Below are 23491 nucleotides of genomic sequence, written 5' to 3'. Positions count from 1 at the left end.
CGTCCCCTTCTTCTCTCGCCCTCCATCTTTCCCAGGCAGAACACTTAAGTTACTCCTGAGTCAATATCCCTTCCCCGCGACCTTCCTTCCGCCAAGCGATCTCATCCGGCCAAGTTGAAGAACGAACAATTTCCCTTGTTCGTTTCTACCTTTTAAGGAACACGGCCGTTCTCTATTTTGTTCTTTTCTTTCTTTCTTTCTTTCTTTCTTTCTTTCTTTCTTTCTTTCTTTCTTTCTTTCTTTCTTTCTTTCTTTCTTTCTTTCTTTCTTTCTTTCTTTCTTTCTTTCTTTCTTTCTGTTTTTTCTGTCTTTTGTCCCTTCATGCTTTTCTCCCTCCTTTCCTTGTCTTCCCTTCCCTTTCCTGTTTTTTCTCATTCCTTTCTTTCCTTCCTTCCTTCCTTCCTTCCTTCCTTCCTTCCTTCCTTCCTTCCTTCCTTCCTTCCTTCCTTCCTTCCTTCCTTCCTTCCTTCCTTCCCAGCTTTCCTCCCCACCCCTCTCCCCGTCTTTCCTGCCTCAGAAATATATGTTTTATGGACGGCCATAAACCATCACTGAGGGTCGCCAAGCAGGCGGAAACAGGACTAAAACAAGAAAACCCTCCTCTCTCGCGTAGCCCTTGGAAACGAATTTGAATTCAGGCGAGGGAACGGGGTGTTTTTTTTTCGGATTCTATAGCCGTGGTCCCCGGTGCCCCGTCAATTTCCGAATTGTCTTTTTAAAAAGTCGCTTATTCGCAATTCGGTTTCCAGCCGCCCTCCGTTTAATCCCAGCCGGGTTTCCAGAGGAAGAGCAGGGCGGGGTTGGGGGGGGGTCGGAGAGGAGAGGGGGTGTCCTGTTTAAGATAAAAGGTAAGGCAGGGGAGAGGTGACCGCGTCTTCCATCCCTAAGTGGAAGATGGAATCCGCTCCACCCAAGTAATCCCATCTCGGAGACTTGTTTACTCGGGAGTAAGTCTCCCTGGGATCCACACGAGCAGCGCGGGACTGTTTCTCGTGCAGTCCGGAAGCCAGGATCAAGGTCCCACAGGGGACAAGCGAATACAAATTAGTACCACGACGGCTAGTTGGTTTGCAATTGTGGCCAACTGGCTAGCTGGGCTTCTGGGACGAGGGAGGGGGGGGCTTCTCCGCCTAAACTACATGGCTGGACTGGGTGCCACCGGGTGCTCTTGTAAGGCCCGAAGCCTCACAGCACCCTGAGTCCACCAACCCCGCTTCGGCCTGGCCCAGCCTCTTCTCACGGCCCACCGGGCGATCGAAGCCAACAGTCCCGGCTAGAAAAGATAGATCCATTGAGGCTGGATCGCTCGCTCTGCCTCCAGCTCCTAGGACGGGCGAGCGCTCCTCAAAAGCCACACACCCCCCAGCGCTCGGGGAGAAAACCCCTGGTTCTACCGACGGGGCTCCCCGTTTTAGGACCCGCATCCTTCGCTTCGTCGTTAAAAGGGCAGCCTGTTAATTCGAGCCAGGGGTATTCAGGGAGAATAAGCTAAGCGAGGAGGCCTCCCGTCCGGCGCTGTTTTGCGGCCTTCTCTCAAAGTTTACTCGGAAGCAAAGCCCGAGGTTTGAAGTTCCTCGACCTGCGTTTCGACGTTTTAACCAGAGAGGACCGAAATTCAGGTTTTTTTTGGGTGGGGGGTGGAGGGGAGGAGGGTGGGATGCATAGGTCACACCCTGCCTTCTGTGCGCGCGTCTTAGCAAGCTAAGCTAATTCCGAAGTGAACCGGCAGAGAACTTTTAATGTCATTTACCTTTTAATGCACTGCAAAGAAATAATAAGTTTCGTGGTTCGGTGGGCTTTGGGGATTACACAGGTTTTTACACGCGCGGGCGCGCGGACGGAGGTCGCTTTCTGCCTGGGTTGTGTTTCGTAAAGGAATGTAACTGAAAGAGAGAGAGAGAGAGAGAGAGAGAGAGAGAGAGAGAGAGAGAGAGAGAGAGAGAGAGAGAGAGAGAGAGAGAGAGAGAAAGAGAAACGAAAAAAGAGAAAAAAGAAAGAGAAACGGAGAGAAAGAAAAAGAGGAAGAAAAAGAAAGGAGAAAGAGAGAGAGGAGATACCCAACTTTTTTTTAACAAAAAAATAAATCTGAAAAGATAAAGCAAAAACTAAAAGTCGATGTTTATGTACTCCGCCCCGCCGAGAGTACGTAAACAAATAATTGTCAGCCGAAACTTTTGTCCTCGGATCAGATTCTCCCTTTGACCGTCGCTCCGCCTGCAACCACCGCCTGCGCGAAATTGCGGGCTGAAAAAATGAGGAGGGCAAGCCGTCTAGCTAGGTTTTCTCTCCCGTTTCCCCAGGACAGAGAAGGGCGACGCAGGCACGGGGGAGGGGTGTCGGGGGAGGGGGGGGAAAGTCGTTGCTTTCCTAACCTAACGCAGAATTTCGACGGCCCCCCAAAGAAGATCCGTGTGGATCCGAAGGGCGCGCGCGCGCTAGTCGAGAAGGGACTTACGTGGGGAGACGGCGGCGGAGGATGGAACTGGGCTTGAGGTGGGGAAGAAGATTTCCCCACCCCCGCACCCCCACCCTCAGACAACCCCCCCGATATTTACAGCGTCGTCGGAGTCTTTACAATACCCAATTTTCAAAGGCGGGGTTGGCTGGAACCTGACTCGGATGGAGAGGCCGTGTGTGAAGGGTCCGCTCCGTCCCGGTGAGGGGGGGGCGGGTTACCTTCCAGAGTTTTGTGGAAAGAAGGCTTTTAACTCTTTCCCCCCCCCCCCAAGATTTACAACCCTCTTCTCGTGAGCTGTATAAATATTTCCCCTCAAATCATAAATACGGATGAAGAGGGGAGGAGAGACCGGATTTGAAACTATGTTGATTTCTATTTCCCCCCCCCCCGCAGAATTATCTTTATAATTAAATAAATTAACTGTTTCATTCCCTCGATTAATTTTGTAACTCTCTCCGTAACTCAGATCCCCATCAGATTTTGGATTGATTCTTAGAAGCCCTTTATACACGCGGACAAAATTGCAAAGTTAAGAGGGAGAAATCTTGATTTCAGATTTGAATAGTCTCTAAACCTTGATTTTTTTTTTGCCATGCTTAATGTTTCCAGGGCGAAGTTTTGAGGGCAATTTGGGGAGGGGGGTTGAGGAGGGCAGGGGAAAATCAGCAAGTAATGAAGTCAAATCTTTTTTGTTTAAACCCATCGATGTCAGTGGGCCCAGCCAGCACTCTGCTCTACCCGGCAAGTACATGTGAATGGAAGGGTTGAACACATGTACATACTTGCCCCCTTGCAAATCTGAATGAAACAAAAACTGAGCTTGTATATAGCCTTTTCTAGCTTCCACATTCATTGATGTCAACAGGGTTTACTTCTGAGTAAACACATATCCGATTGTATTGGTGCCACCTCACTTTTTTTAAAATGCTTTTTTTGGGGTGGGATTTATCTTATTCCCCCTTCCTCAAAACGAAACAGTTCAGATTCAATGCAATCTGAGAAAAGACTTGTTAAATATTTTTGACCCAGACCCGCTCAAGGTACATCAGTTGAGCCTCAAAGACACAACAATGAAAAAAAAAATACTTAAGACTGAAATTGTAACGATCTTAAAAGCAAATTTCTTAGGAGGGAGAGGAAAATTAAAGGAAAGGGGGAAAGCCTTTGAACCATTTCAACAAATCTATTTATTTCTGTTTTGGTTTCAACAATGGTCAACGCTAAATTTTAAACCTGTAAAAATATCGGACTCAATATTCCAATAATAATAATAATAACCTGCCAGAGAACATCCTAGATTTAATAACTGTCAATAAGAAAAAAAAGTCTGGATAGTGGTTGTGACAGAGAGAAGAGAAGAGAAGAGAAGAGAAGAGAAGAGAAGAGAAGAGAAGAGAAGAGAAGAGAAGAGAAGAGAATCGCAAAATACAAAGATCTGCAAATATAAGTGGAAGAAGCAAAGATAGTCCCAATAGTGATAATCACCTTTGGTGCAATCTCAAAAACATCTGAAGTGACACTTGAACACCTTCGGCATTGACAAAATCCTCATCAGTCAATTGCAAAAGGCAGCTTTACTCAGAAGAGCTTAAATCCTGAGACAAAATCTCTAACATCCCTTGGGAAAGATAGGTGAACAAAAATGCCGAATCCAGTCTAAGTGCAACCAATCATAATAAATTGGCAATGGGGGAATAGCAATGATTTTTTTTTCTTTTTAAATGAACAAAACTCCCAGATTTTTTTTCCCCCTCTTCACAAACCTGCTTGAGAAGTATGACAGTATTTAATTAACATATTTATTTAATCATTTCTACCAGTGGTGGAATCAGGGATCATCCAGCGATGTCCAGCGATTGTACAGTCTTTTTTCAACCCCATTGTTCTGCATTTCACATGCGTCCCCCATCCCCCCTCAAATCAACAAAACGATTCCTTTCTCTTTATAATGGCACAGTAAAACAAAAACAAAACATCGGAAATGTAAACATGATCTTCCCCTGATGGATTTTTGCTCTTTTTCTTCCCCCCCCCACTTTTTTTGAAGTTGTAACTCTTCACAACTTGGAACCTGACTTTGAAATGAAAATGAGTTTTTTTAAAAAAAAAACAAACAAACCAGAAAGACAGCTGCGGTCTATATTTACAGACATATATACAATACCAATAAATTAAATTTTAATTTTGAGTATTCATAGGCCAGGTATTTACAAGTCATCCATTAATTACATAAATACTTTATCAATAGTGTCCACTGTTTTTTTTCCTTCTCCTTATTATGTTTATAAACCTTGTTATTGCATATACAGTAAAAGAAAAAAAAGTATTAAAAACAAAACAAGGAAACTGGGGGAGGGGTCTTTTTAAAACAAACCAGCAAAATTATAATGCTCCCCCTTCTAACTACATTTTTTTCCTATCAGAAAAAGAAACCAAAAAATGGAAATATGTATACACATATATGTATATATGTGTGTATATATATATATCTATAGCTACACACACACACACACATATGTATGTAGCTATATAGATATGTATACACACATGTGTGTGTGTATACATATATAGGTATATACATTTGTGTGTGTATAATATACATACATATATGTACATGTACATACACATATACACACACGTACATACATACACATGTACATATTTAATGTTTTGGGGACCTTAAGCAAGCATTCATGAAGTGGGGGCTTTCCCAGAATAAAGAGATTTAAAAAGAACCATGCAAAAATAAACAAATAGCCACAACCCCACCTCCAAAAAAAAAGTATTAAAAGAATCAGCCTTTCTCTCCCCCCCCTTTTTTTTTGGGGGGGGCTTGATTTTCGAAGGAACTGCTATGCAAAAAAAAAAGCCAATTCTCCATTGGGTCCCCCCAAAAAGGGTCCCCATTTCTTTGCCCTTCTCTGTTTTGATCTTCAAGGGGAGGCAGGAACAAAAGAAAAACCAAAAGACAAAAGGAAAGGGGGAAAAAATAATAGGAAGGAAAGTGGGGTGGGGGAAAGGGAGAGAGGACCAATAGAACTGACCCCCACCCACCCAGAATTCACACCTGCCTCCAGTGGACCAAACAGTGGTTAATAGCAGCTACCAGTAGCACAGGCTTCACACGCACGCACGTACCCCCCCCACAGGTCAGCTCTCTGGGGGGGGAGGCCCCCACCCACTGCTTCCCTCCCCACGTCCACTCCTGCCCAAGTTGGAGAGTGGGCCCGGGGGAGGGGGCATAAGGCGTGGGCGGAAACTGGAGGTGCCCAGCCCCCCCCCCGCCACCACCCCAATACTGTAGGGGGAGGGAGAGGACGCTCCTCCCACGCCCCCCCTAGGGCGACCCACTCCTGGCTCTGTCTTGCTTCGGCTCGAGTCCACTCACTAAGCGCTGGATGTTCTGCAGCTCGCTGCTGGCCTCCTTGTCCGACCCGGAGGAGGAGAGGGCGGAGGAGCGACTGTTCAGCTCGGACCCGGAGGAGGACTCCAAGGTGGCCAAGGTGGCGGGGCTGGGCGCTAAAGCTCCGGCTTTGCCTTCCGTCCCGCCGCCACCCAGGCAAGGTGGCAGGGCGGTGGTGAGCAAGCTGCTGCCGCCGCTGCTGTCCGGCAGTGGAACCGAGAGCGAGTAGGGGCTGTAGCGCAGGCGGGGACGCACGGTGTTCAGGAAAGGCGGGTGCCGGTGCATCGGGCTGGAGGCGGCCGTGGAGGCTGCCGCTGCCGCCGCCGCCATGTAAGTGTAGGGGTAGGGGAAGAGGCTGCCAAAGGGAGACATAGCCAGGCTCTGCAAAAGAAGAAGGGCGAAGACAGTCAGGGGAGTGACCGGAGCCTGGTGAGGGAGGGTGTGTGTGTGTCAGAAATCTCCCAACCAGGCCCCTCCCCACATGCACAATAGCCTGGCCAGCACAGGCAGTGGGGTCAACCAACCCGGGACCTTCCCTTTCCCCACAACCATTAAGCCGCCCTCTTGTGCAAAGTCAGCGCCCCCCCCTGTGGTTAAAGCTGATGGAGTAAAGGGGTCCCAGCCCAGTAAACCACAGTTTGGTTCCTCAAAAGAAGCATCAGAGCAGAGCAAAATGTCCATGAGTACCAGGGATGGACAGAAGGAGAGATAGATAGATAGATAGATAGATAGATAGATAGATAGATAGATAGATAGATAGATAGATAGATAGATAGATAGATAGACAGACAGACAGACAGACTATACATACGCATACACAATGTATTCATGAGTGATTTATTATTAATATTAATAATATTGATGTCGATGTTAATCTATTTGCTACTTTATTTTCATCTTTTAATTTTTATTCTGGTCTCAATAAAAGATTGGATGTTTGCTGTAGTGCTGATAAATGCAGACTCTCCCATTCTGCCTGGGTTGGGCTTCCTTTTCTGCAGGCCTGCCCCACATTCCATATATTTCCCCTCCCTGTCCCCCAGGTGCATCTGGAAGGAGGGCAGCCCTCCAGCTGTTCCCTGACTACGGTTCCCATCATCCTCCCCCTCCTCGCTGATGTATCCCAGCCAGAGAAATCTCTGGCCATCTTAAAAGAAAAAAAACTGGCTTGTAGGTCTCTCTCTGCCTTTGCCCACGGGGGACGGGAGTTATTAGGGAGACAAAATGAAAGGCCCGCCCCTGCCAAAAGGTGTCCTGGGATATGCCTGAGATGCTAAAGCGCCTAGTTTGCCAGGCGCTTTTGTCAGCCAAATCCCACTTCATTTTCTGGCTTAAGGAATGAGCAGCCACAGTTGGCTGGTTGCTTGCAGGCCCAGCCGGAGAGATCAGCGCCAAGTCTGGCTGCCCTCTGATCTCCCATTCAATCATCCCTGTCTGTCTCTCTCTCTCTCTCTCTGTGTGTGTGTGTGTCTCAAGGCGCTGAGCTCGCTCACTGGCGGAAAGTCCTCGCTGGCTTGGCCATCAGTCCATAGCTGTAGCCGGAGGACGGGGAAACAATTGCACCCAGCCCAGAAAACTACAACCAAGCATAGACATGTGGGAAACACACGCAAGCAGGAGTGGGGGGCCTTTCCTGGCCCCCTTCTTCCTTTGACCCAGTTCTGGAAAAATCCCTACTTAAGTTTCAGATCCTGAAGAACAGGAGGCCAAGCTGTGGAAGATAGGTAAATGGAGTTATCCTTCAGAGAGGCTGGTGTTGTTTCCTAGCCCTAAGAGACGGGAAGGGACACAAGCCGATACTTGATTTAGGGGGGGGGGCTTAATCCAACTTGCAAATCAACCTGAAGCCTGAAATACCCCCCCCCCTTGCTGGTTGGGGACGGGCCAAGGATGAGCTGCAGAGAAAATGGAAGCAAATTGAAACAGGAGTCAAGCTGGGCCATGGCTGCCTTGCCTCCTTTCTTAAGTCAGTTAAATATTTTTACGGGTTTTGTTTTTTAATCCCACGTTTATTTATTACGGGTTCATAAGGAACTCGAGGTGGAGAACAGGTCTAATGCTAGCATATCTTGCTATTTGCTGCCACCAGCCTGGGAAACAAGTTGGGCAGACAACGCGGAGGGAGGGAGTGCTGCGTGGGATTGTTTAGTTTAGGTGGTAAATCTGGCTGGGGAATTTATTTTTTAATTCCTAACTGAAGCTCCTTCCCTCCCTCCCTCAACAAAAGGTGAAATTCCTGAACTGGGAGAGGGGGCAAGTATTTTTAAGAAATCAAGGAAACACACGTGCTCCAGACAGAAGTGGAGCAAGGCATTTCCTTCCCCCCTCCCCTTGCATGCATCACCCTTAAAATTGTGAGCTTTCATCTCAAGATTGGCCTCACTTTCCTACCCCATCCCAGAAGACTTGCAGTAAGTAGGTGGCCTCTTCTTTTCTTTCTCTTTCTTTTTGCAAAATTGGCTTTTATTTTTATTTGTCAGTTGCACTGGCCCTTCTCGGCCTAAAGCAAGCCACAATGGACTGTTGTCTCAATTCTTTCTTGCTTTTTTCCTTTAACCTCTGAGAGTACACCCTCCTCATGTAGGGTCTGGTCCAGCCATCTCACAAAACCACGGTTGGTTTCCTTCAGCGAAGTTTAGGACTCAAACCCCAAAGGGTCCAAGCTGGAAACCCGCCCCCCCTCCAGTTGTATAACCGCCATCCATGGCCATGAGAAGGGGCAACCCACAGGGGCTCCCACACAAGCCACTGTGGTCCCTCTGAAGCTGGGGGCAGAGGGGGGGGGAACAAAGCAAAGAATGCAATGGATCCCTGGATGCTGCGGGTGTCAGGGCAAAGTTCTGATTTGCTGGAGGCCCAGCTAGCCGTTGCACACCCGCTTTTGGGAGGGGAGAAATCACACACACACACACACACACACACACACACACACACAGAAGGAGGGAGAGAGAGAGAGAGAGAGAGAGAGAGAGAGAGAGAGAGAGCAGTCACTTACCTGAGAAGCCAGGACGTGCTGTTGAAAATGGAAGGGTAACGCGGCTGCAGCAGCTGCTGCTGAAACGCCACTTAATCCCTGGGCAGCTGCCGTGGCCATCGCCGCGTTGTCTAGTCCGGTAACTCCGGCTGACGCCCCGGAGACTGTGGCCAACAGAGGTCCCATGCCAGCCATGCCTGAGAAAGCCCCACCCATGGCGAACTGGCCAGGGTGGAGGAGAAAGGGATGGCCGTTGCTCAGGGGGTTGAAGAACTGCTGGCTGGCCAAGCCGTGGGGAAAGGTTAGGTTGGACAGGTGACTCTGAGCCAGGTGGCCCGGGCTGTCCGTCTGGATGGTGAGGGGCGCGAAGGGTTCTTTGTTCAGGATCCTGCATTCCTCCTGCGATGGATTCTTGAGTTCCTCTCCACCGCCCACATGCCGGGTGCTAGACGAGATGGTGGCTGGGCTGTGCTGGGAATCTGGAGGCACTTTGGAGAAGCTCTCCCGACTGCTGCTGCTGCTGCTGCTGCTACTGCTGGCTGAGTCCGGCGGTGGAAAATGGGGAGCCTTGGAAGGGCTGCTCTTCCCCCCTTGGCGAGGAGGGTCTGCCCCATCTCCTCCTCCAAAGGAGGAGCTGCTGTTGGGGGCGACGACGTTGGCCGTGGTGGTGGAGATCTTCCCCACTTCGTTGGCTTCCAGGGGGTCCTCCTTGCTTTCGGAGTCGCTTTCGCCATCGCTGGGACACAGATCTGGAGAGAGAGAGAGAGAGAGGGTGGGAAAGAGGGAAAAAGACACCCCCCCAGAGAAAGGCTGCCCAGTTGCCCACCACAAGATGTTCCTCAGAAGAGGTGGTCTCCTTCCCTTGCTGTCCCAACCCCTGAGAACAGAACAAAACTCCCTAACTCCGTTGAGTAGATCAGATGGAGTCCCTCTTGCTTACAAGTCAGTTTTCTTCCTGACTTGGAACTCATCCAGGTTTGTTTTTCCAACTTTCTGACCTTTTTTATTTTTTTAAAAAATTGAAGTTTGATCTACTTGGGCCTTGGCAGTACAGCTGCCTAAATCCAGAAGAGAAGCCAGAGAAAGAGATTCCAGGCCCACTATTTATTAGGCAGTGATATTTTCTTCAAACAAACAAAGAAACAACAAAAAATCCTGGCTGAGGGTAATCCAAAGAGGAAGAAAACTGTGCTAAACAAATCATCAAGTCCTTGACTCCTTCCAAATGCAGGGTTTCCTGAATTGCAGCCTACCCTGACCTGTTAGCTCATTTAGTTCTTCTTCTTCTTCTTCTTCTTCTTCTTCTTCTTCTTCTTCTTCTTCTTCTTCTTCTTCTTCTTCTTCTTCTTCTTCTTCTTCTTCTTCTTCTTCTTCTTCTTCTTCTTCCTCCTCCTCCTCCTCCTCCTCCTCCTCCTCCTCCTCCTCCTCCTCCTCCTCCTCCTAAGATGGAAGCAAAGCAATGGCATTGGGTTCTTCTTCTTCTTCTTCTTCTTCTTCTTCTTCTTCTTCTTCTTCTTCTTCTTCTTCTTCTTCTTCTTCTTCTTCTTCTTCTTCTTCTTCCTCCTCCTCCTCCTCCTCCTCCTCCTCCTCCTCCTCCTCCTAAGATGGAAGCAAAGCAATGGCATTGGCTTCTTCTTCTTCTTCTTCTTCTTCTTCTTCTTCTTCTTCTTCTTCTTCTTCTTCTTCTTCTTCTTCTTCTTCTTCTTCTTCTTCTTCTTCTTCTTCTTCTTCTTCTTCTTCTCCACCCTCTGAAGTACGTGGGGTGAAGATGAAGGATAGAGGAAGAATAGTATGACTTCTGCCATTTTTAGTTATCCCAGGTTTTATCTGGCCTCTGGTGTTGCAGTAAACAGTGTCTTTTCTTTTCATCCGCAGCAAGAATCATGAACTTGGAATTTGGGGACAGTGTCTGCTGCAGACACACACACACACACACACACACACACACACACACACACAGCGAAAGTTCAAACCTTTTGTTTTTGTTTGTTTGTTTTAAAAAAAGGACTGTGTCAAATTAAAAAAAAAATGCATTCCTTCCCACAATAGCATAGCAAAATCAGAGCAACTGAAGACGCACAGATCTCTGGGGGAACCTGCTTTTGAGTTCAGATAGTCCTCCACTTACGACCACCATTGAGCCCAAAAGGTCTGTCGTTAAGCCGAGACAGTCGTTAAGCGAGTTTTGTCCCGTTTTATGACCTTTCTTGCCCACCGTGAATCGCTGCACTCGCTAAGTTAGTAATTCTTAAGGGAATCTGGGCTCCTTCCCTCTCTCCCCCCCCCCCCCCGCCGTTGACTTTGCTTGTCAGAAGGTCACAAAAGGGGATCACCTCATAACTGTGAAAGCGTCTGAATTTTGCAAGGGTTGTAAGTGTGAGAAATGGGCGTAAGCCCCCCTTTTTCAGTGCTGTTGTAACTTCCAACAGTCACTCGATGAACCTTGTAAATTGAGGATTACCTGGAGACATAAACCTAGTAAAGTGGCCACTTTTTAGCTTCCATTCCAAACCAAATGTCCCTGAAAGATTTGGATTTCCTTGCCCTTCACCTCTGCAGTCAGGTGGGATTTAAAAAGAGTGGGTGGGGAAGGATTGTCCGGAGTGATTGAAACCCTTAACTGGGTATTTTGGGAATTCCTAATTCATGGGAAAAATACAGTTTGTGCTTCTGGTCCTGTGTTTCAGCCAGTTTGTCTGGACTGAAACCTATAAATAAAACATAAAAGAGGGAGAGAAAATGAAATTTTTAAAAGCCTGGAGTGTTTTTGAGATTCAGTTTTCAAAATCAGAGGGTTTTTTTTTATCCCCTGCAGTCAGAAGTTGATTTGCAACCTTTTTTTTATGAGCCAGATAAGAGTCGTTTCCGACTCTAGGGGCCGATGCTCATCTCCGTTTCAAAGCCGAAGAGCCAGCGCTTGTCCGAGGACATCTCCATGGTCATGTGGCTGGCATGACTAGACGCCAAAGGCGCATGGAGCGCACGGAGCGCTGTTACCTTCCCACCGTAGTGGTCCCTATTTTTCTACTTGCATTTTTACGTGTTTTTGAACTGCTAGGTTGGCAGAAGCTGGGACGAGTAACAGGCGCTCACGGCACTCTCGGGATTCGACTCGCCAAACTGTGGACCTTCTGATCGACAAGCTCAGCATCCTAACCCACTGAGCCATAGGAGGTTAGGACAGCTCAACTCTTACTCCAATGGGAAAATAAGAGTGGAAAGCAGCTCACCTTTAAGATTAGAGGTACCCACAACAGACACAGCGGGAGAGGTTGACTGAGCAAAGCATTTAAAAGCCGTCTGCTCGCTGGAGGATTCATCCGAAGTCTCTTTTTTCTGCCTCTCATCGTACATTCTCATGGATTGAAGAGTCAGTTGTTTTCTAGGAAGGGAAAAAAAAGGAGAGATTAAAACCCACTGCTGAGTTTTGGTGGGATGGGATTCATCAACCATGCAGAGCACCCTTGGTTTAGCCAGGTTAAAAATAAAAATTAAATCTTGATTATGGTCAGAGACCAGCATATTAGTGTGGGGGTGTGTGTGGGGGGTGGGGTGTGTCCAACCTGCCATAGTGAACAGCTTCACACACAACACAGCTAACCCCCATAAAGTGTGGCTTGTTTCAACCGCAGCATCTGGAATCGCCAGCTGCACTAAGCCAAAAGCAATCAATTCCATTAAAGGTTAGGATGTGGGTCCTGACCAACCGTGTGGTTCAAACTTCCCTTTCTCAGTAAATTCCAGCCTGCCATAGCTTGAGTCAACTGAACTGTTTAGAGAAATTTTCAAATCAGCCAAATGTTGTATTTTCAAGTGGGCTAAGGATAAGATTGTCTAGGGTCCTAAGGATGACGTACTTAAGAGTAAACAACCTTTTTCTCTTGGCTGACACCATGACAGTAGGATTAGGCTCTCGAAGCAAGGTTGGACAATCAGACTTGTAAAATATTTGGGGTTATCAGTCTCCTTCTGATTCTTATTGGCAATCCTGGTTTCAATTGATGGAAATTGGAGCCTAAATTATCCAGACGCCTATTTTGGTCTTAAATTGTTGAAGCCCATCAGGCCAAATCTTTGCCTTTGCTTGGCATGGTTGGTACCTTCACCCATGCTTAACTGAACCATTCTTTATCTCATTAACTTTTCTAAAAGAAAAAAAGAAAATTTGCAAAACATCCTAAGCCATAAACTGACCACACAGACTGAGTTTGGACAGTGTCCCAGACTAAAATGTGGTTGGCGAGTTTGATGCCTCCAAGTATCTAAAAACCTGAATTCGCACATCATTTAACCTGATTGTTGTTGAATTTAAAACTAGCCAAGTAGAACGAATCCACAACTTAAGCATGGGGGGGGGGGAGAGAAGCATAGTTTCACAGCAACCATGTCTAACTACGCATTTGCAGCCTCTGATTAGCCATTTTGTGTAAACATAGCAAGGTTTCAAATAGTGTCTGTCGAATCCACCCAGGAGGGTGGATTAATCAAAACATGGAAATGAAGCAATTGATGATCCAAATTTATTTGTTTTGGTGGAGGGTGATGCAAATTTTAGAAGAGGCAGGGAAGAAGCGAAATTCCTAAATATTTGACTGTTTCAAACATCCAGGAGATTCTCCGGTATCTGCTCTCCTAATAGCCTCCAGAAAATAACTTTTAACAGCTTGAATTTAGACGTTGATTCTCTTATGGTCCAGGAAGAACTTGCTCCCTCCTTGCCAATATTTCAACCATCCCTACCCCTTCTTGGGACCCAATCTGTAAAGCAGATTGCAACCAAAGTGCAGGATTAAAATAAAAAATAAAAAATAAATAAAATTTGAAAAGGAGGAAGCAGGGAAGACCTTAGAAAGACCAGCATTAAGGACTCTTCCACTAAAAACACGAAAGAAAGACACGTAACTCTTGCTTTAGAAGCAAGCAAGCGAAAGAAAGAAAGACTGGAATATTTTCTTAGGAATATACATTCCTCCTAAAAATGTATAGAAGCTGCTAGAAGCAGATCGATGTGAGTTTTTCCCCCCTCCTTCCTTTTCACCACTTATCCTAAATCTTATCCCACCAGGCGATAAAAGTTGCATCTGATTTCCAACACCACGATCACCTTTGAAAGAAATCCAAGAGGCTTCCGTCAAAATCTGTTGAAAACGATTCTCCCACCCCTTTTCTGCTGCTGTCTTGGTCACGTCCCCAATAGGGACCACTTGTAGTAAACTATACTTTTACCCTTGGCAGAGAGTTTCTCCTTTGAGTAGCACACCAAAGAGAATCTTGCGCATTGGCAAACGTAAAAGTTTTTTTTTCTCTCTCTCTCTCTCTCCTTCTTTTAAACTTTCCAATCCTGTTTTCTGGCCTCCTGTTCACACCACGATGGGTTGCTTTGGGGCAGGAGCCAGAAAAAAGGAAGATTTCTGCTTTTATTTTATTTGGGGGCAGGTTTTACCGAAGACTCTCCCCGCCCCCACCCCCCCCAAAAAAATGAAAATTGAAACACATTCTTACCTTTTTTCTCGCCTTCCATTCCCTGTGTCTCTGAAGCCTTTGGCAAAAGGATTGTTGTCGATTTTTAACTGGGTGATCTGTTTAAAGGAGGGCAAAAAAAGAAATTGTCACACTTGCCCCTGACCCTGGACTCCATTTGTGTGAAAGGTATATTTTTACTAGAGACCAAGTGGTTACACTACTATACAGTGCAAAGCCAGAACTAAAATTTACACCTGAAGGTTTCCTAATTAACTTTCCCTTTCCTGTTCCTCCCCCACCCCCATATCTCGTTATTGTCCAGTTATGTTCAGAGGATTTTAGGTTCAAAGGATTTGTTCTGATAATTGGGCCCTGCCTTGCTCCAGAGCCCATTTTATTTCTGCCCTGCTGTAAAACAGTAGTAAGAGTCTAGAAGGGAACACTGCAAATACAATGAAGTTTGGAACAAACAGGGTAATTTAATGCCTTAGCAAGAGAGACCAGGATTTAAACCTTGGGTGCTGACATGGGGTGACTTTTAAAGAGTACAGTATGTTTCTGAGCTCTGCGCCACACAAAGGGTAACAGGAATGGGGGGTGTTAATCCATAGAGGCCAGGGGAGGGAGAAGAAAAACCTGATTTATTTAAACCAAACATTGCCCGCCTCTCCTTTTTTTAAAAACAAACAAACAAACAAACCAGGACCCCAATTAAAGAAAAAAAAGCTTCTGTCCAGATCTCTGCAGAAAGAGAAAGGAGAAGCTACAGGATTGGCATTATTATTATTATATTTAAAAAATTGCTTGATAGTTCCTGCTGCAAATTTGTGACTATTCAGAAGGAGGATTACAGATGAAGTTCCTGTGGTCATTTCCTTATTTCCTTATTCTGTTGCTCAGTCTTTGCTAATTAGCCACTGCTTGGGCTTTGCTAACTCCCCCCCCCCACTCCATGAAAGTGTATGTGTGCATGCATGTGCGCCCCTGCGAGCACACCACACACACACACACACACACACACACAGACAAACACAGACAAGTGCACTGTTAAGTCTTCTCTTGGAATGAATGGAACGCAAGGTCCATTAGTCATGTTACCTGCCTTAATTCGATTGCAAAAGTCTTGGCTTCCTCTCCTCGCTAAAGTAAAATATTTTTACAGTAAGGCGGTTTGAATCTAGATTTTTAACTGGCGTGTGCCTCTGTGTGTGTGCGTGCGTGCGCGCGCCTGGCGCGTACTTAAGAATATCTGCTGGGCAAAAATATCTTATGGGCCCTTCAATCTTCTGTTCAGGCACAGCAGATTCTTCTCCATCTTTGCCAAAAGTTCTCTACTCCTTGCTTTGATTTTATGGGGACTGAAGGAAGATTTCATTTCAAAGCTGGCCGGAAAGAGTTCCAGCTAGGGAAAATGTGCTGAATAAGTTTGGTGAAGTGAAGCAACTCTTGGATGCTGAAATCAGAGGGAGGAGGGTGGGGAGAAGATCTGGCTGGGTTGATAGGATGGTAAGAATAGGGGAGGAGGAGGAGGAGAAAATGAGGAGACGGCAAAGGAGAATGGACGGAAGGAGGAGGAAGAGATATTTGTTATAATAAGGGAGGGGAAGGGGAAGGGAGAAGGGGAAGGAGGAGGAGAAGAAGGATCATCACCGAGTGTCAACTTCAGAGCCAACCCCCCCCCCAAAAAAAACCCCAAAACTATCTCACTATCATCCACCACTTTCCAGTTTAGATCACAATCTTAGAAGGGCTCCGTTTGATGCAAGCTCAATGGGGCAAAATGGAGTTTAGATCTGGCTCAACTCTTTATGGGAAATTCAGGCATCTTTTTTCTTCTTTTTCTTTTTCTTTCTGGAGTGTGAACAAAGGACACCCAGGACTCTTGCAAACCTCTTTCACCCCAACTGGCCCTCCTGAAGCTTCTGGGTCCCGAATTTCTTTGCCACGGAGCAAAGCAAGTTGGAGCCATGCTTTTAGGCTGGGAGGGAGATGGTATTTCTACTCTGCTTTCAAGAAGCTAATGTCCCTCTTGAAGAGTGACAAGTTGACCAGAATGGACTTCTCAGCATCTGCTTCAATTCGCAGATCTTTCAGACTTGGGGCTTTGCAGAAGAGCAGGAGAACTGTCTCCTGGAGAGCAGAAGACCTTAAGATACAGCTGCGGACCTTCAGATAGGTGAAGTCCTGTTCAGTTCCACTCTTGCAAAGGAGCTTCTTGACAAGCAACCACTGGCTCCGCTTCTTCCCCCTTTCTTCCCCCACTGCCCAAGAGGACTTGGACCCACTCTGTTCCTAGTGACTTTGCTTTTTTGCCGCGCTGGCTCACCCTGCCCCTCTGCTTTTGTGAGAAAGTCTGACAAACCTGGGGCTTCACAACGTTTTGGTCTCCCCACAATTTCTTTGCAAACCTGCTGCCGTTTTTTTTTTGACCCAGAGGGCAGGCTGGCTTGAATTGCACATTTCACAAAGCAGTGAAAGCAATCGAAAGAAAGAAAGAAAGAAAGAAAGAAAGAAAGAAAGAAAGAAAGAAAGAAAGAAAGAAAGTCTTTCTTTCTTTCTTTTTCTTTTTCTTCTTTCCTCCCTCCCTTCCTCCTTCTTCCCTTCCTTCCTTCCATCCATCCCTCCGTTCTCTCTCTCTCTCTCTCTCTCTCTCTCTCTCTCTCTCTCTCTCTCTCTTCATTCCTCCCTTCCTCCCTCCACTCTAGAACAAGCTTCCATCTTTGCAAGCTTGCTAAAATTTCACAACATTGCAAGCTGCTAATTTACAATGAGAGAAACCCAACGAACAAACCAGGGACGAGATCTGGCAGTTAAAGACATTGAGGTCTTGGCCATGCCTTTTTTTCCGGCTACCCCAAACTCTTCAATTCAATCTCTCTCAGGCATGGAAGCTATTGGGATAAATAGGGGAGAGGGAGGGTGGGTGAGTGGGAAGGAAGGAAGGAAGGAAGGAAGGGAGGAATCTGGGTAGCTAACTAGCCAAGTCACCCACCCACCCACCCATTATCCCATATCCCACCTTCCCAAAGATTGTCCCTAAATATTGTCAAAGGGACTCGGGGGAAGTCAGCGTCTTCCCTTACTGCCAGCCCACAGGAAAGTTATCCCCCCTGTCTCCCCCATACACACACACACACACACACACACAACCAAGTCACTAAGGAAAAGTAATTCAAAGAGAAAGACTGAAAGATTAATGGAAAACCCAAACTTTCTTTTGCCTCCCCAACCCAAGTCCCGTCCAGGAAAGAGTCGAGGCCTCCTCCGCTTAGGCTGTCCCCAGTCCAAGATAGGCCCAGAACAGCAACTTCAACTAACACCCCTCCCTCCCCATAATAATACCCACTCCTCTTAATGAGCTTGACCAAAGGCCCCCAGCTTCCAGCAGGACATTTAATTTATGGTTTCTTTGAAGCGGTGGGGGGAAAACTTGGGGGGGGGGAAGAAGGGGGAAGAGGAACCCAAGGCCAGATTCCCAATTCTTCAAGGTCTCCCAATTCTTCCTGCTGAACCAAAGCCTTATCTGTGGCTCACGCCAAGGGGCGGACCCCCCCACCCCACCCCCACCCCCGACCCAAACATGCACACTCCCTTTTCAACCTTAATCCTCCTACCTTATCATTCTGATAGGCTGTTACGGCAATGAATTCCGTTTCCGGAAAGACGTAAGTGCGGAATGTGCTGTAAGGCAGCTTCAGGATATCGTTGGCTCGGACAATGTGGAACCGTGGCTGGTATTTGTGCATAGAGTTTAAGATGGTCTAAGGGAGAGAGGGGGAAAAAAAAGATAAGAAAGAAGTGTTTGGAGAACAAGACTTAAGCGGAAGGGGACATTGCGGGCGCCCATGCACAACTGCCTTATATCTCAACAGGGACGTCCAACTTTTTCTAATCGACCCCACCCCCCCACCCCCCACCCCGCCTGTGTAGATTGCCTGCCTTCAACTCTGCTGGAGCATAGTTGATGCTTTTAGGAAGGATTCTACTTCCAACCAACTTGCCCTCCTCCTCCCTCCCCAACCACAGTTTGTAGATCCAGGCTGGCCGAAAATAAAATTTTGCCTAAAATAAGGAGACTGTGGAGAGCCAGAGGGGAGATAGAGATGTCTCCATGCATGAATATATGTGATAGATAGATAGATAGATAGATAGATAGATAGATAGATAGATAGATAGATAGACAGACAGACAGACAGACAGACAGACAGACAGAGACAGACAGACAGACAGACAGACATGGATGATAGATAGATAGATAGATAGATAGATAGATAGATAGATAGATAGATAGATAGATAGAGATAGACAGACAGATAGATAGATAGATAGATAGACAGACCGACAGACAGATAGAATAGAGAAAGATGATAGCTGATGGATAGCTGATTAGATATTCAGTAACACTGGTCTATTAATTGATTTTAAAGGGAAAACATTGCATTGCATATCATTTCGATATTGAAACTATTTCATTTGGAGGAAGGGTGATAGGAGTGCTGCTTCTAAAAAAAAAAATCTAACCGGGAAATACATTCTTTCTATGTCATATTCAATAAGTTTTCAGGTTTTTTTTCCCTTCCTTTCCTTTCTCTATTTCCTTATTTTCCTTTCCTTATTTCCCTTCCTTTTCCTTCCTCTTTCCTTTCCTTTTTCCTTTCCCCTTTCCTTTCTCTATTTCTTTTCCTTTTTTCCTTTTTCCTTCCCCCTTTCCTTTCCTTTTTTTCCCTTTCCTTTCTCCCACGTTAAATAGAATTCTATTCTTCCCAATATACAAAGGCCAGACTCCACAATTTGGGATGGTTTCACTCTTTCAGATTTGCACCGTGATTTGATTTTTATTCAGCCGGATTTGATTCTCCTTCGCATTGACCTATCCTCACAATCTTATTCTTCTCTCCCATTCCTGCACCAAACTTTCATAAAAAAAAACCAAACACAATATTCTAACCGGTCATCCTAAGGCCAAAACATAGGGTTGACCTGGAGTTTATTACAAAAAAATATATATCTAGAATGTACCAAGTGACAATCTATTTGAAGCGTGAGAAAGCTTTCCAACCATTGCTAATAAAGTAAACGTTTGCCCCCTTTCTCCAGCAAGTCTGAATTTTAATAATAATAATAATAATAATAATAATAATAATAATAATAATAATAATAATAATAATAATAATAATAATAATAATGATGCTTCAACAAAAGTTACTGGGAACATCAAATTGACAAAGTTCTTGAAAATGAACAGGTCAAGATCCTGTGGGACTTTCAGATCCCAACAGACAGGCATCTGGCCCATAACATGCCTGACATCACTATTGTGGAAAAAAGAAAAACAAATCTGGTTCATTGATATTGCAATAAGAATCGAATCGAAGAGAAACAGCTGGAAAAAAAAATAAGGAAATACTCGCTTCAATCTGCAAATTGAAGTTGAGCAACTGTGAGGGAAGAAATCAAAGGTTGTACCAATAGTAATAGGAGCCCTTGGAACAATACCCAAAGGGTTGCCTAGATAAATGGAAATTTTGAACTTATTAGACTTGAATATTTGACTTTGCAAAAAAAAACCTACCCTACTTGGAACTGCCTATATACTCAGCTCTCTTAGGTCCTAGGACTTGAACTGTTAAGTTTTTACCAGTCCCAGACTGTGAGCCGAATTTAATAATAATAATAATAATAATAAATAATAATAATAATAATAATAATAATAATAATAATAATAATAATAATAATAATAATAATAATAATAATAATAATAATAATAATCCTATCATTGGTAAGGACTCGATAAGTAGACCAAAATGCCAAATCCAGCCTGTGCAATCATAATCATAATCATAATCATAATCTGCACAGAGGAGTTGAAGACTTCAGGGAAAACTCACAAAGCGAATGAAAGGCACTTACAAATCCGTGTTTGTCCGATATGTTGTTAGTCAGTTTCAGTTTGTGGAAGGTGGCCACTTTTGACATCCACTGCTCCCCTGTTGCTGGGCTATCTGGATGGATGTACATCCTTTTTGGCATTTCGGGATCAGCTTTGCCGGCCACCATCCACCGGGAATTATGGAATTTATATCGACAGTCATCCGCCGCTACAATGTCCATCAATAAAATGTATTTCGCCTTTTTATCCAGACCCGTACACCTCACTTTAAAAGGTGGGAACATTCTCCTAGAGACAAACAAGGTGAATATTATGTTATATACATTTATTTTATTCTGTTTCACTTTTTTCTCTTTCTTTCTTTCTCTTTCTTTCTTTCTTTCTTTCTTTCTTTCTTTCTTTCTTTCTTTCTTTCTTTCTCTCTCTCTCTTTCTCTTTCTCTTTCTCTTTCTCTCTCCCTTCCTTCCCTCCCTCCTAGAATCATTTGAAAATTCAGCAGTTAAAGTTCCTTAAAGGCTGAGCATTCAAGGGTTTGACTGCTTTTTGAAGATTAGGAAAAATGGGATATGATTATTTCTTATATCAATATTATCAATTTATAATACCCATATTACATCAACAACAACCAGGTGGAGAATTAATTGATCTCACAACTTGCCCTCGGCTTTTGTGATTTCCAAACTGCAATGCCCCCCCCACCCCACAAAAAAGGGCATTTTTTTTGCTGGTTAGAGTTAACACAGGCCCCAAACCCCTTTTTAGAAATCTCTACATGAAATCTTGTTGAGTTCCTTTGGAGAAACAACATATCCTCCACAACACACACACACTATTTACCGCAAACCCCTTTGCACTGTTTTTAAGAGTCTTTTTCTTTCCACTAATTATTCTTTGATTTCAGAGCATTTTGAATGGATCTTAATAAATCCCAGTAACCCACAGAGACCTTTAAGGGCAGTTCATATAAGAGGAACATCCCCAACTATTATTATATTTTGTTCTTCCCGCCATTAGGAGATAATTCCGCGGTGGCTGTGTTTTTCCTAATTCTTAAGGGGTGCATTAAACAGAAAGGACCGCGCCCCCCCCTTTTTTTGTGTGTGTAAAGCTTGAAACAGCAATCTCAGTTTAGAAAGTTTTAAAAGAGGAAAAGAAAGATGATTTAAAGTGGGAAAAACACGGATCCTTCCCTCCAACATTTGAATCTCTTCCTCCATATTTTTCCCCCAAATGTGCCAGAATTGAACAGTGAGGCCTAAACAAGCTGGAGTCTATTATGGCTGATTTTTTTTTCCAAAAAACAACAACACTAAGATTAAAAAAGGGAACAGCCATCCAGATCCTAGCTAACCTTATTGAAAAACAATCCACACCTTTTTTCTTTCCTTTTTTTTTTTTGGTCCCCCTTTCCCCCCTTTTCCCTGACCTTTTTCTTCCTTTTCTGGAAAGTAGAGGCATTTGAATCTGGAAGCCAGCACCCAAGCAGCAATTTTCCTGGGAACTCAACAATACTTTATGACCGGAAAAGGGCTGTAGGCAAAAAAATTTTTTTTTGTGGTCTGAGTTCATGAGTTCATCCTTGCTTTTTCCCTCTCCAATTTTTCTAGGAAGGAAACAAGCGAAGTCCAGCTCTTTTTTTTGGTGGAAGCGGAACCATGCTGGGGATCCTAAAGGGATCGGGTGGTAAAGTTTAAAAACTCCAAAGGAAAGAAAAGATCCCCCAGAATGCAGCTTTTTTTCTCCTTCCTCCAAGACAGCTGAAGGTGAGCAAGCTTGCGGGGTACCTGGGTGAGGGTTTGGTGGGGGGGGGTGTCGTTTCAGCGTGCATTTAGGCTTCGAAGAAGGGCAAGGCTCACTTTGTCCTTCGGAAAGCGGCCAGGCCATTTCCCCCATCGTTTCCCCCCACCCCCCACCAAAACAGTCCGAGTTTCCTTTAGGGGAAAAAAATCAGCATTTAGAGAAGGCTGCCTGGCAGCCCGCCCCCCGCCGGCTTACCTTCCCGATTTGGTGATCACCATCTCGGTGCCCCGTTTGTGAAATTGCTCCCAAAGCTCCTTGGCTTCCAGGTGGACTTTGGGGTCGTCCTCCACCTCTTCTTCCGGCTCCAGCGTTTTCAAAGGCCGCAAGTGAGCCGCGGCTTGGTGTCCCAAGGAAGAAAAAGGGAGGCCGGAATCCGCCGCCCCGACCAGTTGATCCATGATCGGCTTGGCTAAAGCGCCGGGCAGAGAAAGCGCAGCGGCCCCGTTGGGTGGCAAAGCCAAAGCCGGGAAGAAATGAGGTTGGTGTCCCAAGACGGCGCCCATGGGGAAGTCCGGCGCCCGGTGAGGTAGGAAAGGGTGGTAAGCCATGCTGGTCCCAGGAATCACGGGTTCTCTCATGGGGAAACTCATGCAACCTAGTCCGCCGCCGCCGCCGCCGCCGCGTCTTTTTCTTCTTCTTCGTTCTCTCCTGCACCGCGGGGGCTTCGCAACAGCCGCCGCTTGGACCCTGCCCCTCCGCTGGGCAGAAGGGGCCGGCCCGGAGGAAGCGCCCGACGACCGAGGGCGAAAGACGAGAGGAAAAGGCTGGCCGGTCGTCAGAAGCGAGCATAAGCGAGTCACCGAGGAATCCAGGCAGCCGGCGCCAAGCTAGAGGCCATGGCCCCCTACGAAAGAGGGAAACTGCGCCCCGCCGCTTCGTTGCCAAGTTTGCGTTTTGAAAGCCTGGAAGAAGCCTTTTCGGTGTCCTGCGTGCGTCTGTATTCCTGCCGTGGGTCTGTCTGTCTGTCTGTCTCTATCTGGGTGGCTTGGCAGCCGATGCTCAAGAGAATTCTCCTGCGGAGAGATTGCAAAGAGTCGGAGCCGCCGCCGCCGCCGCTATTTTTTCGGCGAAAGGGGGGCAGAGGGAAAGTTTGGCCGGGCGACGGTGGCAAAGCCCACGAAGAGAGAGGTGAGCAGGAAGGAAGCGAAGGGATGAGGTGGACCGGCCGGAGAAGCTTCGGGGCCAGTCCCTGCCGCCGCAGAGGTCGCGCGAGGTCTGGAGCTGCTGCTCTCTTCCCCCCCTCCCCGTCCTCCTCCTCCTCCTCCTCTCCTCCCCTTCCTTCCTTCCTTCCTTCCTTCCTTCCTTCCTTCCTTCCTTCCTTCCTTCCTTCCTTCCTTCCTTCCTTCCTTCCTTCCTTCCTTCCTCTCGCCGGGCTGCGGCTCTTCTTCTCCCGCTTCTTAGTTCTTCAATTGCTTGCCATTATTTTTCCAGCTGCCGGCGCAGAACTGGAGCAACAGCAGCAGCAGCAGCAGCAGCAGCATCCGTCGGCGGAACTTCTCTTCG

General features: G+C 46.1%; 1 protein-coding gene across 3 annotated transcripts in view; it reads right to left on the bottom strand.

The window, feature by feature from the left end:
• The window catches only part of TBX3 (T-box transcription factor 3), a 33153-nt gene extending 9952 nt beyond the window's left edge, over window positions 1-23201 (bottom strand). The window contains exons 1-7 of one of the 3 annotated variants that reach the window (XM_081339302.1): window positions 22184-23201; window positions 20209-20476; window positions 17913-18059; window positions 14338-14414; window positions 12066-12217; window positions 8857-9584; window positions 5847-6242 (exon numbers count right to left, since the gene is read on the bottom strand). In XM_081339302.1, the coding sequence (XP_081195428.1) occupies window positions 5847-6242; window positions 8857-9584; window positions 12066-12217; window positions 14338-14414; window positions 17913-18059; window positions 20209-20476; window positions 22184-22578 (2163 nt within the window). In that variant the 5' untranslated portion in view covers window positions 22579-23201. Of the gene's footprint in view, window positions 1-5769; window positions 6243-8856; window positions 9585-12065; window positions 12218-14337; window positions 14415-17912; window positions 18060-20208; window positions 20477-22183 lie in introns of those variants that run through there. The other 2 variants (XM_081339301.1, XM_081339303.1) reach the window with 2 other exon arrangements.
• Between the last annotated feature and the right edge of the window lie 290 nt (window positions 23202-23491).

The sequence above is a fragment of the Vipera berus genome (assembly GCF_964194415.1).
Source record: "Vipera berus genome assembly, chromosome: 14".
Taxonomy (NCBI): domain Eukaryota; kingdom Metazoa; phylum Chordata; class Lepidosauria; order Squamata; family Viperidae; genus Vipera; species Vipera berus.
Note: the sequence above shows the minus strand (reverse complement) of the source record. Positions and strands in the feature narration are given on the sequence as shown.